The sequence below is a fragment of the Anolis sagrei genome, chromosome 9 (genome assembly GCF_037176765.1).
Source record: "Anolis sagrei isolate rAnoSag1 chromosome 9, rAnoSag1.mat, whole genome shotgun sequence".
Taxonomy (NCBI): domain Eukaryota; kingdom Metazoa; phylum Chordata; class Lepidosauria; order Squamata; family Dactyloidae; genus Anolis; species Anolis sagrei.
Window position 1 is genome coordinate 19,776,629 of NC_090029.1, and position 13,703 is coordinate 19,790,331.

At 37.8% G+C, this 13,703-nt stretch overlaps 1 protein-coding gene across 9 annotated transcripts in view; it reads right to left on the reverse strand.

Annotated features, from left to right (window-relative positions):
• MYO9A (myosin IXA) overlaps positions 1 to 13,703 on the reverse strand; it is a 139,062-nt gene that overhangs the window by 107,979 nt on the left and 17,380 nt on the right. For all 9 annotated transcript variants that reach the window (XM_060755576.2, XM_060755579.2, XM_060755580.2 and 6 more), the window contains exon 2: positions 5,837 to 6,750. In XM_060755576.2, the coding sequence (XP_060611559.2) occupies positions 5,837 to 6,679 (843 nt within the window). In that variant the 5' untranslated portion in view covers positions 6,680 to 6,750. The remainder of the gene's footprint in view (positions 1 to 5,836; positions 6,751 to 13,703) is intronic.

Consider the following 13,703-nt stretch of genomic DNA (forward strand, 5'->3'; position numbering starts at 1 on the left):
TTTAAAACACTAGAGATGTTGTCTTCTTAATATTTTTACTCATATCCTTCATCTAGTCAAGATAGCGTGAAATACTGTATCAGGAGGACTTTACAGCATGCTGCCTTCCCAATGAATGAGTGGTTTGAAGATCCTGAGACAAGTTACATCCATGCCTGGCAAATGACTGGATTTATATACCAAACCAAAAGCTGCTCCAGCTGCCATATACCATGAAGTACAACCATGATTGTACCTATAAATACAACAACCTATAAATAGGTTATTCTGGCCCAGTTTACCTGTCCGAGCCCTAAACAGTTCTGGCCCTGTTTACCTGTCCGAACACATCTCTTCCTATGAACCATCTAGGTGTTTAAGATCTTCCGGAGAGGCCCTGCTCTCGGTCCCGCCTTCTTTGCAGATCCGGTTGGCAGGAACGAGAGACAGCGCCTTATCAGCGGTGGCCCCTCAGCTATGGAATACCCTCCCTAGGGACATTAGATTGGCCCCCTCCCTCCTGACATTTCAAAAGAGAGTTAAAACCTGGCTATTTGAGCAGGCATTTGCAGATGCAGTATAACTGATTGATTGAGATTCATGGAATGACAAGACGATGCAAAGGAAAATGATTTTAACGATGAGATGCTGAGATTTGTATTTATGTTTTTAATTGTTAATTGTTATTGTTTTACATGGTTATTAATATGTAATTGTTTTGACTATATTTTTATCTTGTAGGGCATTGATTGCCAAATGTAAACCGCCTCGAGTCGCCTTCAGGCTGAGAGGGGCGGTATACAAATAAAGGAAATAAATGAATAAATAAATAAATAATGAAAGTCGTTAAAGCCAATAGGATCTAGTACTCTAGAAAACTAATCTAATGTTGCTTGAATATTCCAGTCATTCTACTTTGCTCCATCCACAGTGCCCATGTCTAACAACAACAGCAATTCAGTGAGAGGTACCAAGGACAGCAGCTGTAAGGTGACATGCCTAAGAATCATTAAGCGACAGTGGAAATGTATGCTGCCAAGCAATGTTTTACTAAAGCTGCAATAAAACAAAGGCAAGATCTTTTTAAATGGCTGCAATAGCCTAAACAGCTAAAACACTCCTGCAGCCCCAAGCACAATTTCCAAATAATCACAAAATTAACAGGAACAATATATAAAAGCGGAATTATGAGGTTAAAAAAGGCAGATGGCAGCACATGGGTATCAGATTATGAAGGATGAGGTCCTAAACCAGAGTGCTGAACAAGATCTGCAGATTTAACATGGGGAGCTTTTAGAACAGGCATAGGCAAACTTCAGCCCTCCAGGTGTTTTGGACTCCAACTCCCACAATTCCTAGCAGTCGTTAGGCTGCTAGGAATTGTGGGAGTTGAAGTCCAAAACACCTGGAGGGCCGAAGTTTGCCTATGTCTGTTTTAGAATGAGTGAAACTACAGAAACACAAACATCAACCTAAAATAAATAGCCAGTTAAAAGGGTATAATAGCAATTTAAAAAGTACACTTGTTAAAACAATAGTTTAAAAACTATTTGGGGATAGATGATTTTTAAAGAAGAACATTTGACTATGATATCACTTGTCCTATATAGTATTAATTCATGAAGTTCCTTTTTACAATTTGAATATAAGCTGAGCTGTGCATTACAACCATAGTGCAAGGATAAATTTGTTTGTATATTTTTGAGGTAGTAAAACTTTATTTAAGAAAAAATAGAAAATAGCTTCAATAAATATTAAAAATTGCATCTGAGGAGCATGTCAACTGAGAAGCTACACAATGCAGACCACAATATATATGACCAAAATATCATGATGCAGTTAATTTGACATCAATAAATCAGTAACTGAAGAGATTTTTTTCAGACCACTCCCTTCAGCCCACAACCAATCTATATATAAGTAAGAGTTATAAAAAAACACAATCCTACTGGAGAAAAATGACAAGTGACAACATGCTTGACTTCAAGAATATTTTCTCTGTGACAACTATGAAAGGCTTGGAATGATAACATAAAAGAGACTCCAGAATACAAACACAGCTGTGGCCAACATTCCTAATGTTAACCCATTTCAAGACTTGCTATATCCAAATTAAATAGCATAATATCAGCATAAAAGGCAGATGTTTAAAAGGATGTTTAGGTCACATAATGTTCCAAATATTTAATTAAAAATGCAACTTGATAACTTAAAAATTCAGGAATTTGTACACAAGGCTGGTTATGAAACATTACTTTTTTTTTCCTATACTTTTTCTCCATACCATGAATTATTACACCTTGCATCTGTTTGGTCAGTATAAAATATTATTCTTGGTTATTAATCAGAGTTGTACTGAGAGGGGCTGAGTATCAATTGAATCCTAAGGAATTATGAGGGGCAAAGTTATCTGGAATACAAATCTAAGCACCTTTATGTTCAAATGGCCTAAATTTACCACAGTTTCTAATGATAATTTAGAAAAGGGACAGACAAAGAAAACAAATACATTAAGACTCTGCTTGTGAATTCCCTTGCCAAAATGAACTCTAAAAATAATAAATAGTGCCAGTGTAAACTTCTGCCAGTTGCCTGACTTTTGGTTAATGGAGAGTCTACTGCAGTGGTCCTCAAACTAAGGCCCGGGGGCCAGATACGGCCCTCCAAGATCATTTACCCGTCCCTCGCTCAGGGTCAAACTAAGTCAGAAATGACTTGAAAGCACACAACAACAACAACAACAATCCTGTCTCATCAGTCAAAAGCAGGCCCACACTTCTCACTGAAATACTGATAAGTTTATATTTGTTAAAACTGTTCTTCATTTTAATTAATGCATTGTTTTTAAGTGTTTTTGCACTACAAATAAGATATGTGCATTTTGCATAGGAATTCATTCATTTTTTTTTTCAAATTATAATCTGGCCCCCCAACAGTTTGAGGAACTGTGACCTGGCCCTCTGTTTAAACTGGTCTACTGCATAAAGCACATTACTTGTATATAAGTAGAAGCATATGAAACACCATTAGGAACCAAATACTGCTGTTGGCACTTGATGAATAGAGTCTTCTGTGAAATTCTGAAAATCTTTAATTAGTGGGATTGATATTTTGCTCTGTCACTAAATGTGTGCAGCCCAGAGAATTCCTTATGTTAATTCCAATGATTCATACAAAGACAGAGTGAGTCTCCTCAAAATGGGTTTATTGTCTTTGGCAGATCACAAATGGCGGTTGTCACAATGACTGCTTATTGAATGCATATTGTTTTACCGAAGAATGAATGTTTTCTTCTTCTTTAGACATTTGGTTTAATCAATCTAAATATAAAAGAAGGCTGGAGAAAGTCCATTGCTTCTCCATAAATAGCTGGAAGTGATTGAAACAGATGCTGCTTACCAGACATTACATTTTAGTCTTTATTTTGATGGCCAGAAAGGATTCCCCAAATCCCTAAACAAATGGAAAAAGCTTGAACACTGTCAAGAAACCTTGTCCAGAAGAACAACAGCTGGAGTGATGGAAAGGGGAAGTTTCACCAAAAATAATGTGAGAGAGAAGGAGGGCTGTGAAACAAGCATACATGAAGAAAGCCAGCAGCTGGCTAGGCTTCTGGGACCCAGGCTAAAGGAGAAAACAAACATGTTTGAATGGGGAAAACAGCATGGGTGACGGGAAGCAAAAGAACTGGCAAATGAAAGATGATGCCACAATGAGCTAAAGAGAAAAAGAGGTGACATGAGCAGGAACCTAATGAAGGAAGAGGAGGGTAGCAATAGAAATAGAGAAAGGGGAAGTTCATTGTCAGTTATGACTGACTGGGCACATGCGGAAGGAAATAACTAGATGCAGATGTCTGAGGAATTCTGCATCAAAATCTGGGAGGGAAGAGCTTTTGAGCCACCTTACCACCAAAACATTTCCAAGATATAAATCAGCCCTTGCTAACATATCACTATAATGTAATGTGCCAAATGTTGCTGCGTGATGTAACGCAACTGAACAGGCTTCAAGCAGCTATAAACGATCATATATTCCCTGGTGAGGAGGAGTTGAAGAGGACCTGTCTGTCTAAAATCTATTAGAAATTGGCTTTGGAAATCAGGAACATTATATTTGGCTGGACGTAAAAAATACATGAAAGGACAACACCAAGTTCATATTTTTGTGCTATACTACAATTAGGCACAAGAGAATCTTGAAATTACTTTGATATCCAAAGCATATCCTCAAGGGATAGAATAAATTCATATGACTGATCAGGGGACGGGATGTGTGCCTTGGGGACAACTGCTGTATAAAGGTGTAAGCAAACGTAAAAGATGAAGGTCTTCTTTTTAAAAAATGTAGTGAAGGAAAGTTGTGGAAAAATATTAGAAAATATTCAACATTAATATTTGGGAATCATTCTGGATCAAGTGCATAATCTACAGTCTTGGCTGGCAAGACAGGTAGAACAAGCAAGCTTGGCTGAATTCAAACTGAGACACGAGGAAGCCGCATATGATGAAATCTGTATCCCTATCAAGTTAAGTGAGGCTTTCCGCTTGACAACAGAGTTAAGATTTATAATTGACTGTACACACCATCCATAGAGATACTGTGCAATAATCCACATGTCAACATTGCATAACTTCTGAAATTTTACAATACTTCCTTGAGTATACTATGCCTCAGGATATTCATTGCTACTTGGATGTAGTGAGCATCAAGACAATAGACAATAGAACAAGAGAAGCAGAATATTCTTCCTTCAATAGGATTTTACTAGAATCATCTGTCACTATCATCTGTCACAAATACAATCTTATCATGCTTGATCACTAAATAATAAATAGTTGACTGTACCATGCTTTCAGGAGGCCTTCATTGAAACATATCTCTACTCCTCAACTTAACCACAGCTAACCCTTAGAGATTAATACTAAGAGATTATTACTAAGAAGGGTTCTGAAATCAAACCCTCCCTGGTTTGCATTAAAGTCTGATTTGCATTCTTAAGGTTACTCAAGATCAGCCATAGCCATGGTTAATGTAGACTACAAAGGAGGATTTACATGAGAGGAAAAAGAACATATAACCCAGTAGCCAACAAGTCATATCTCCTGGACACAGTGGAACAGTCCTAATCTGCTCTTCACAAACTGACTGGACAAGAAGCTACATACAATTCAAAGTGTTTACAACGATCCAAGGTAACACCAAAGGCTACTTTTACATTTGGTAAATTCTGATCTCAACTAACCTAGTCTGCATAAAACCTCCTCTACTCCATCATGCCTTTTCTAAGGACTGAGAAAGTTTAGCTACTGCACCCACTCCCTTCCAGGAGATTGGATGGTAGCCAAAAGGGCATCACTTAGGAAGACCAAAGCTGAGTACATTCACAGCTATTTGGGTCTATTTTAAGGCAGGAATTGACAACTTGTGGTCCTCCAAATGTTGCCAGACTCCCATCAACACTGTCTAGTAGTGTGGAGTGCAAAATTGCAGCCATATAACTTTTAGAAGACCACACATTGCCTATCCTTGTTCAGATGGAATGTCATGATTCTCAGTGACAAACACAGATATTGTGATATCATAACATTGTATGTATGAGATTTCAAAGAAGAGCTACAGGCAGGATGATGTAGAAAAACCAGCTCCTGCTCAGAGTTCTTTGGTGTAAAAAATCCATATGGATTTAATATTTCACAGTAATATTTTCCATATGCATTACAAAGAAATGGAAGAAACTTGCTTGTGCAGCATTATGAGCCACTGGCAGATGGTCAGAAGGATAATCACAAAACAACTACTTTATCACTCATTTTTTAAACCTGCATCATAAACTACAGCATGACTTTTGCCTTACCTCAAGCACTGGTCCAGCTCCAAGAATGATTTGTTCAACTCCACTGGCAAATCCTTTTTGGCTAAGAGCAGTGAGGTGATGAATCAAGAAGTTTGTGCTCTGCGTTTTCCCAGACCCACTTTCTCCAGAAATGACAATACATTGGTTCCTCCGACGCAAGAGCATAGCATGGTATGCTACATCAGCCACTGCATAAATGTGAGGCTCCAACTTTCCTAGTTGATGATTATCATACATTTTGACATATTTGGGGTTGTAAATGGGAAGAAATTTAAATGGATTAATGACGATTAGTATGCTCCCAACATATGTGTAAATTTTTTCCTGCTTAAAGCGGTTTCTAAGGTTTTCCAAGAGTGTCCGCTCATTCAGATCAGGCAAAGCACACAGGTCATCGTAGTCTTTGTACTGTGGCTGAGGAAGGAAGCCACGTTCCATCATCCTGCGTCGCTCTTCTGTCACTCGCAACCAGGATTGAAGGCTGGCATAATGTATTGACCCATCGAGATTCTTTTCCCTCAGAAGGAAGCGGTAGTCCTCTCCACTCAAGCGATTCTCTAGTGCCATACGAGGCCATAACATCATGCGCTGGACAGGAGAGTCTGTGGGGTTGAGGATCCATTCCTCCCCTCCAAACTCCTTCACCTCGGCCAAGACGTAGCATTTTGTTTTGTCAAGCTGAAGTTTGTTAATCAGAGAGTCTATCACCTCAGCAGCAGTGGAGGTTTTTCGTGCAATAGTAGGGCAATAGATGGTCCCTTCAGCAATACTCCCAGGGTATATGTGTAGTGTATGCTCACTATCTTCAAAGCGTCTTCTTCCCCCAACATCATTTCCACTCATATTGGACTTCTTTCCATCAGTAACAGCAACCCATCTTTAGAATGGCAAAATAAGTGATCATGGTGTTGTCACTACAATAAATACAAAAATATTTTAGACACAAGATATTTAAGAGAGGCAAACAAACAAGTCAAAGTATACTATAAATGGCAGGATCAATATTCAATGCAGATATACTTTTAATAGCCACTTGTTGATTGGATGTATGCAGAGCCAAGAATTCTAAGACCACCTCTCAAATATTTTTTCTTCCCAAAGATTTTTCTATACATTCAATATAACAGTAGAAAATGTTATCTTGCTTAATAGGTCACATAATGATTGATTTTCATAGTACTTGATTATAAAGAAGCTACTATCCCATCCTTTCCCAGCAGGATTTACTATTGCAAAGAAACCTATCAAAAACAGCTAGGAAAAAGTCACAGAAAAAGAAGATTTTGGTAGAAGTCAAGAAAAATAAGCGTGTCTATCATGCTCCTAACCGAAATAGGAAAATCATATTTTACCCCCTTTTTTGTTTGAGACCATATTATATTTGTAGAGCATGTACATTTTGAGTTAAGGAAAGCAAATGAAGGAAGACATGAGCCTCAGTGTATCAAGTTTATTTTATTCTCTGACAAGTATCTGGCAAGCCTGTTTCTAGAAAAGAGGGCTATCTCAAAATCCTATGTATACAGCTCTGCTGTACTTAAGAGGAAGATACAAAAGAGTACAAGTTAAACCCTCTGTTACTTACTGAAATTACCTTCATTATAAAAACTTTGTTACTTGTGTTGTTCTACAATTATACAACTTAAAACAAAGGTTAAAAACATACTTTTAAATAACTGAGATTCAGCAAATTATAATTCAGCTCTTTCCATTTCAGAAACTTAGACGAGACTACACTTATTTTAGGTTCCCAATGTGAGTAAGTAATGGTATATCACATAATTGATTATAACTATGGTTAAGATACTCATTCATGGTTTAAGAGATTTCAATATAAGTCACTAATATAATTCAATACTACATTTCCTCTGGTAATTGATGATGGATAAGAAAGAACAAGATGACGTTCTTCCTTAATTACTATATATGTAAACTGGCAAAATGGCATTTATTTGTTTACTATAAGGGCCCAAGGCTATTAGCAATCCAAAGTACTGTTCAACCCCCTGATTAATATTCAAGAAAATCAGGTTTAAGATCAGATTCAAGGCTCAAGAAAGAACTGTCATTATGCACACACAGATGCTTCACTTCTTTTAGAAAGCTTAAACTGATTTTGGAAGACTTGAAAGCTACATTCTAGCAATACGTCTGGGTTAACGTTTTCAAATCCCCAACTCCATAAAAACATTGTAAACCATTGTAAGATATTTAATAATGTTGCAAACTATTCAAAACATTACCAAATTAGGCATCCTAAAAGAACATGATGATAATGATGCATTTCTTACACCTCTTCCTATGGATTGAGATGGGGAACATCATCTCAACAACAAAATACAAAGTATAAAACAAATTAAAAGCAGTAGTTTAAGAGAACATACAGTAGAGTCTCGCTTATCCAACATAAACGGGCTGGCAGAACGTTAGATAAGTGAAAATGTTGGATAATAAGGAAGGATTAAGGAACATCTATTAAATGCCAAATTATGTTATGATTTTACAAATTAAGCACCAAAACATAATGTTTTACAACAAATTGACAGAAAAAGCAGTTCAATACATGGTAACGTTATTTAGTAATTACGAATTTAGAACCAAAACATCACAATGTATTGGAACAACTTTGGATCAGGGTGGGAGGCAGACTGTGTTGGAAAATACAGAACGTTGGATGAGCGAAGGTTGGATAAGCGGGACTCTACTGTACATGCTCAATAAATCTTAAAACAACCAGTACAGCTGTCAAAGACAATTGAGTTAAGCCCTTTAAGCAAACCCATGTGGCTTGCAAGTAGTTACACACAGTGAAACGCACAATGAGCCAAACTTTTCCTGAAACCTTATCAAGACAATAAAAGGTGCTTTATACATTGAAAATCCATTTAAAAACTATAATTCTGCCAAGCCTATGTGCAGCAATATAAAACCTGAATGCATTGCAGTCACTTCCAAAATTGTTAGTATATTTTTGCACATCCAAAAGCCCAGAACCAAATGCAAAAATGAAAAGGAGTGCAGTGGAAAGAGGCTATGGCTCTGTTATGTCTGCTCAATGGCTGGCATTAAGTGATAAGACAGAGAGTAGACAACGAGATGCCCATATGTTTTCAGTATCAAATGGTGAACACAGAAAGGAGGATGCCATTGTGCTCATGCCTTGCTTGTGAGATTCCAATTTTAATTTATTTGTGCTAACTTCCAACTTATGACAATCCTATGAATTAAAGATCTTGCCATTCAGGGTTGTGCAATTCGGGGAAGTGACTTCCTTTACTGAGCCTATCTATGTAATGTGGTCTTCCTCTTTTCATACTGCTTCCTTAATTCAGAGATACTGTTTCATTTCTCCAAAGAACAATAGCCGCAGTTGAGTCATTCTGGCTTGTGGTGTGAATTGATTTGCTCTAGGACCAATTTGTTTATAATTTGGCAGTCTATAGAATTCTCCTTCAGCCTCACCTTTCAAATGAAATGACACACTTCTTGTTTCACATTCATACATACAAACTGGAAATACAGTACAATTCCTGTATCCACAGGGGATATGTTCCAGGACTTTGCATGGATACTTCTAACGGTTATGAAGACAACACATGGACGTTTTCAAATTTTACACCTCTACACAAAAGCCAATTGTTGTAACTTGCTTCATTTTCAGTGGTGTCAAATCTCATCATGCTTTCAAATTACTTGTTTCAACATCACATTATTTTAAAAACCCATGATAAGATGACATATTAGGATTATAAGGTGAAAATTATTTATAATTCTAACATTTATTTGGTTCTTAGCTTTAATGTTTTCATTGTACCAGCACTCAGTTTCTAGAAAATTGGGTTTTTAAGGCAGTGATCTATGATTCATCATGCTGTACAAGAAATATTATGTTCATGCTGAAATATTACTCAACTATAGTCTGTGGAATTTATGACCAAATTCAAGAAAAGGAATGCTTCCAACATCCACTTAAGGAACAGATCAATAAAAAAGTGGCTTTGTAAAGCAAAAAGAGCAGCCAAATTGGTTTGCACATCCTGGTACTTAGTGGGGGAAAGTAATCTATTAAAAAGTAAGCAAAACTACCTGAAGCTACATGCATATTATTTTAGGAAGTCGTGTTCTCTGTATCTTATGAGGCAGAACTGCTCTAAAAGTTAAAGTGTTCAATATTTTTCCTACTTACCCAACAAGAAGCTATATCCTTCTGTGTTTCCCCAAAAATAAGACACTGATTTATATTTATTTTTCTTCAAGAAGACACACTATGGCTTATATTCTGGGGATGTCTGGTCCAACAATCTGCATTTTTGGGATGATCCCTCTGGGCTCAGTAGAAGACTGCTTGCTCAAGCTTTTCCCCCTACCCCCTGGTGTTTGTGTGGAGTGAGAGAGACCCACAGACTGTTGCTGGTCAGTGCCCGGGAGCAGCAGCTTTACTGGTGTTTGGAGGTGGGGTGAGACAGATCCATGGACTGTTACTGGCTGGTGCTTGGGGAGAGAGACCTACAGAGCTGAGTAAAACGGTAGCCACAGCTTTACTTCTTCCCCTTGAGGACACACAATATCTAAAGCAGAGTGTCCTGCTCCTCACTTCACTGGGGAGTTTTATTTTCACTTTCTATGTCTCCCTCTATGCCTCGGCTTGCGGCACACACAGAACAACCTGGACCTGACAGGGGAAGCTGGCCTTGTACGTTGGATAGCCACAACTATCACCGTGTCTTAATTTCAGGGTATAGCTTATATTGTGCAAATGCTTAGAAATCCTGTATGTCTTATTTTGGGGGAAACAGGCTTTGTGTGAAACCTGGAGAGGTCTCCCTACTGCAGTTGTTTAGAGAGTCTGAATAAATTTACTACAGAAAAGGTGGGGCCATTTTAATCAGAATTCTTTGAATGGGACAATGCCATAATGCATGCAGAAAACTGTTCTGTGCTTTATAGATTATATCAAAATCGGTAATAGTATGAAAGCTGGGTCCGGAACTCTGAGCCTTATGCTATTTCTGCTTCGCTCCTTCGGGAGCGCTGTTTGTGCAACGCAGAACGGAACACAGATATTATAGAAGGCATGTAAAAGTTCTCTAATGGTAAAACCCTTACCTGAACCCTAACCCTTACCCTAAACTTTACCCTAACCCAAAGTCTAACCCTTAACCCTAATCCTAACCCAAACCCTAAACGTTACCCTAAACCAGGGGTCCTCAAACTTTTTAAACAGAGGGCCAGGTTACAGTCCCTCAAACTGTTGGAGGGCCGGATTATAATTTGAAAAAATAAATGAATGAATTCCTATGCACACTGCACATATCTTATTTGTAGTTCAAAAACCACTTAAAACAATCATTAAAATGAAGAACAATTTTAACAAATATAAATTTATTAGTATTTCAATGGGAAGTGTGGGCCTGCTTTTGGCTGATGAGATATGATTGTTGTTGTGTGCTTTCAAGTCGTTACAGACTTAGGTTGACCCTAAACGAGAGCCGGGTAAATGACCTTGGAGGGCCACATTCGGCCCCCAGGCCTTAGTTTGAGGACCTCTGCCCTAAACCTAAGCCTAACCCCTAATCCTAACTATACCCCAAACCCTAAACCTTATCCTAACCCTCTCCTCCTTTCTATCCTTCCACCACACTACAAAGTATATTCCCTCCCTCAGTGTGCCGCTCTTCCCTTCCCTTATTCACAACAGCCGTTGCAGAATGTGCGTAACGTTCGGAGCTTCCAGACCCAGCTATCATACTATCACCGCAAAATCTTTGATTGCATAGATCATGAAAACTATGGATCACTCTTAAAAAATAAGTATGCCACAACATCCGATTGCCCTGATGCATAAAATGTACTCAGGACAAGAGGCTGTTAGAATAATCAACAGAGAAGCAAAATGGTTTTCAATTGTCAAGGAAGACAAACAAGGCCACAATTTATCACTTTGTTTATGCTGGACCTATCATTCATAGCTTGGTCATATCATGAGAAGACATGAGTAACTAGAAAGAACAATAGTGCTTTGTCAAATAGAAGGCAGAAGGAAAAGAAGCTTGCATTCCAGATGGACAGACTCAATCAAGGAACCTACAGGCCTGAATCTGCAAGACCTTAGCAAGGCTGTTGATAATAGAGTGACTTGGAGGTCTCTGATTCATTTGGTTGCCGTAACTCAAAGATGACTTGATGGCAGTCCACAACAAAGTAGGAGAACATATTAACTATTCACAGCATACGGTCTGCCTATTTATGGTTCTGGAACACATGAAATGGTAATAGTGACAAAGTGACTAAATGACATGAACATTTAGTGGCTCAATCTTTATCTTTAGCTAAAAACAAAGTGAGTACAAATTTCCTTCAGGCAAAACAAACATTATGAAAATGTGTTAGTGGTGAGGATCAGATGCTGGGAAATTTAACCCACTAGTCTTTAAAATTATTTTCACTCCATTTCACCGGCAGAATTAGAAACATTAGGCAAGCAGCACTTGTCACAGCAGGCAACTGCTGGAGGGGAAAGCACAGAACAAGCCATCCATTCAATGGGCAGCCTATTCTGTCACAGTCCACTAGTAATGGGTCAGTCATAGGGCAGATGCTACCTTTCAGCCCCAATCAGACGCATCACTATTTATTATTTGTCTGTGCTATGAGAAAGGACCGAGGGTTTTCTAGGAGACTGACATTCAAAACTACAGTGTGAATCAAGATATCAAGGGTTTTTTTCCCCCAGTCAGCCAATCTGTGAAAACGCAACAGTGCATGCTGATCAGATTACTGGCTACAGGATATCCAGAAATAGCCATAGCATATTCACATTTCATTATGAAAAACAGAGTTTGGAATATAGGTATCTTGCACCACATTAACCTGCTCATGTATTGAGATAATCTATTGAAACTTCCCGGTAGGAGGATAAATAGGACAATCGAAAAAAAGAATGCCCTTGCTAATGTCACTCTGCCTACAGAAATCTTCCCCTAGGGAGGCTTGCCTGGCATTTATGATAACAACTACAATATTTAGCAACAAGCAGGAAAACAAAAAAACAAAACAAAACAAAATGGCTTTTCAACCTGTTTTGCTTTGAAGGCCACTTTACTTTTTATGTTCAAATTATATTTTGTTATGATTTACAGCATTTACATTCAACTATATTTTATTGCTGTAAACTGTCCTGGAAGAGAATTATTAATTCAATTATCATAAACAATATGTAATGGAAATTAAAAGGATACTGACTCTGCATTACACTGTGTACAAATATTTTTAAAAGTCAGCCATTAGAATGCAAATTCATTCTGGCTACATTTACAAAAAAAGGAAAGGTAATTAAGACGGCAATTCTTTGATGCCTTTTTGCTTAATAGTTCCCAGGCATTTCCGTTCTCTGAAGCAGAGACATGAAACAAAGGGTTTGGACTAATAAAATCCACTATGTTTATATTACACATCAGAAGATCTTACAAACTATAATAATGGCTCTATAATATCGTGCTACCATCCCCAAACTTTCAGTTATGGATAATATAACGCATCTCCACTGTGGAAATGTGTTAATGACATCTGAGTTTCATCAAACATTACTTCTATGATAAACTTTAATATTCTACTTTCAAGAAACAACAAATCTACTTGCTTGTTCAGAAAACGGAGGGGTCCCTCTAGTTCCAAGAAGTTCTTCAGTTAATTGCAACTACAGTAGAGTCTCACTTATTCAACATAAATGGGCCAGCGGAACATTGAATAAGCAAAAATGTTGGATAAGGAGGGATTAAGGAAAAGCCTATTAAACGTCAAATTATGTTATGATTTTACAAATTAAGCATCAAAACATCGCAATGTATTGAAACAGTTGTGGATCCAA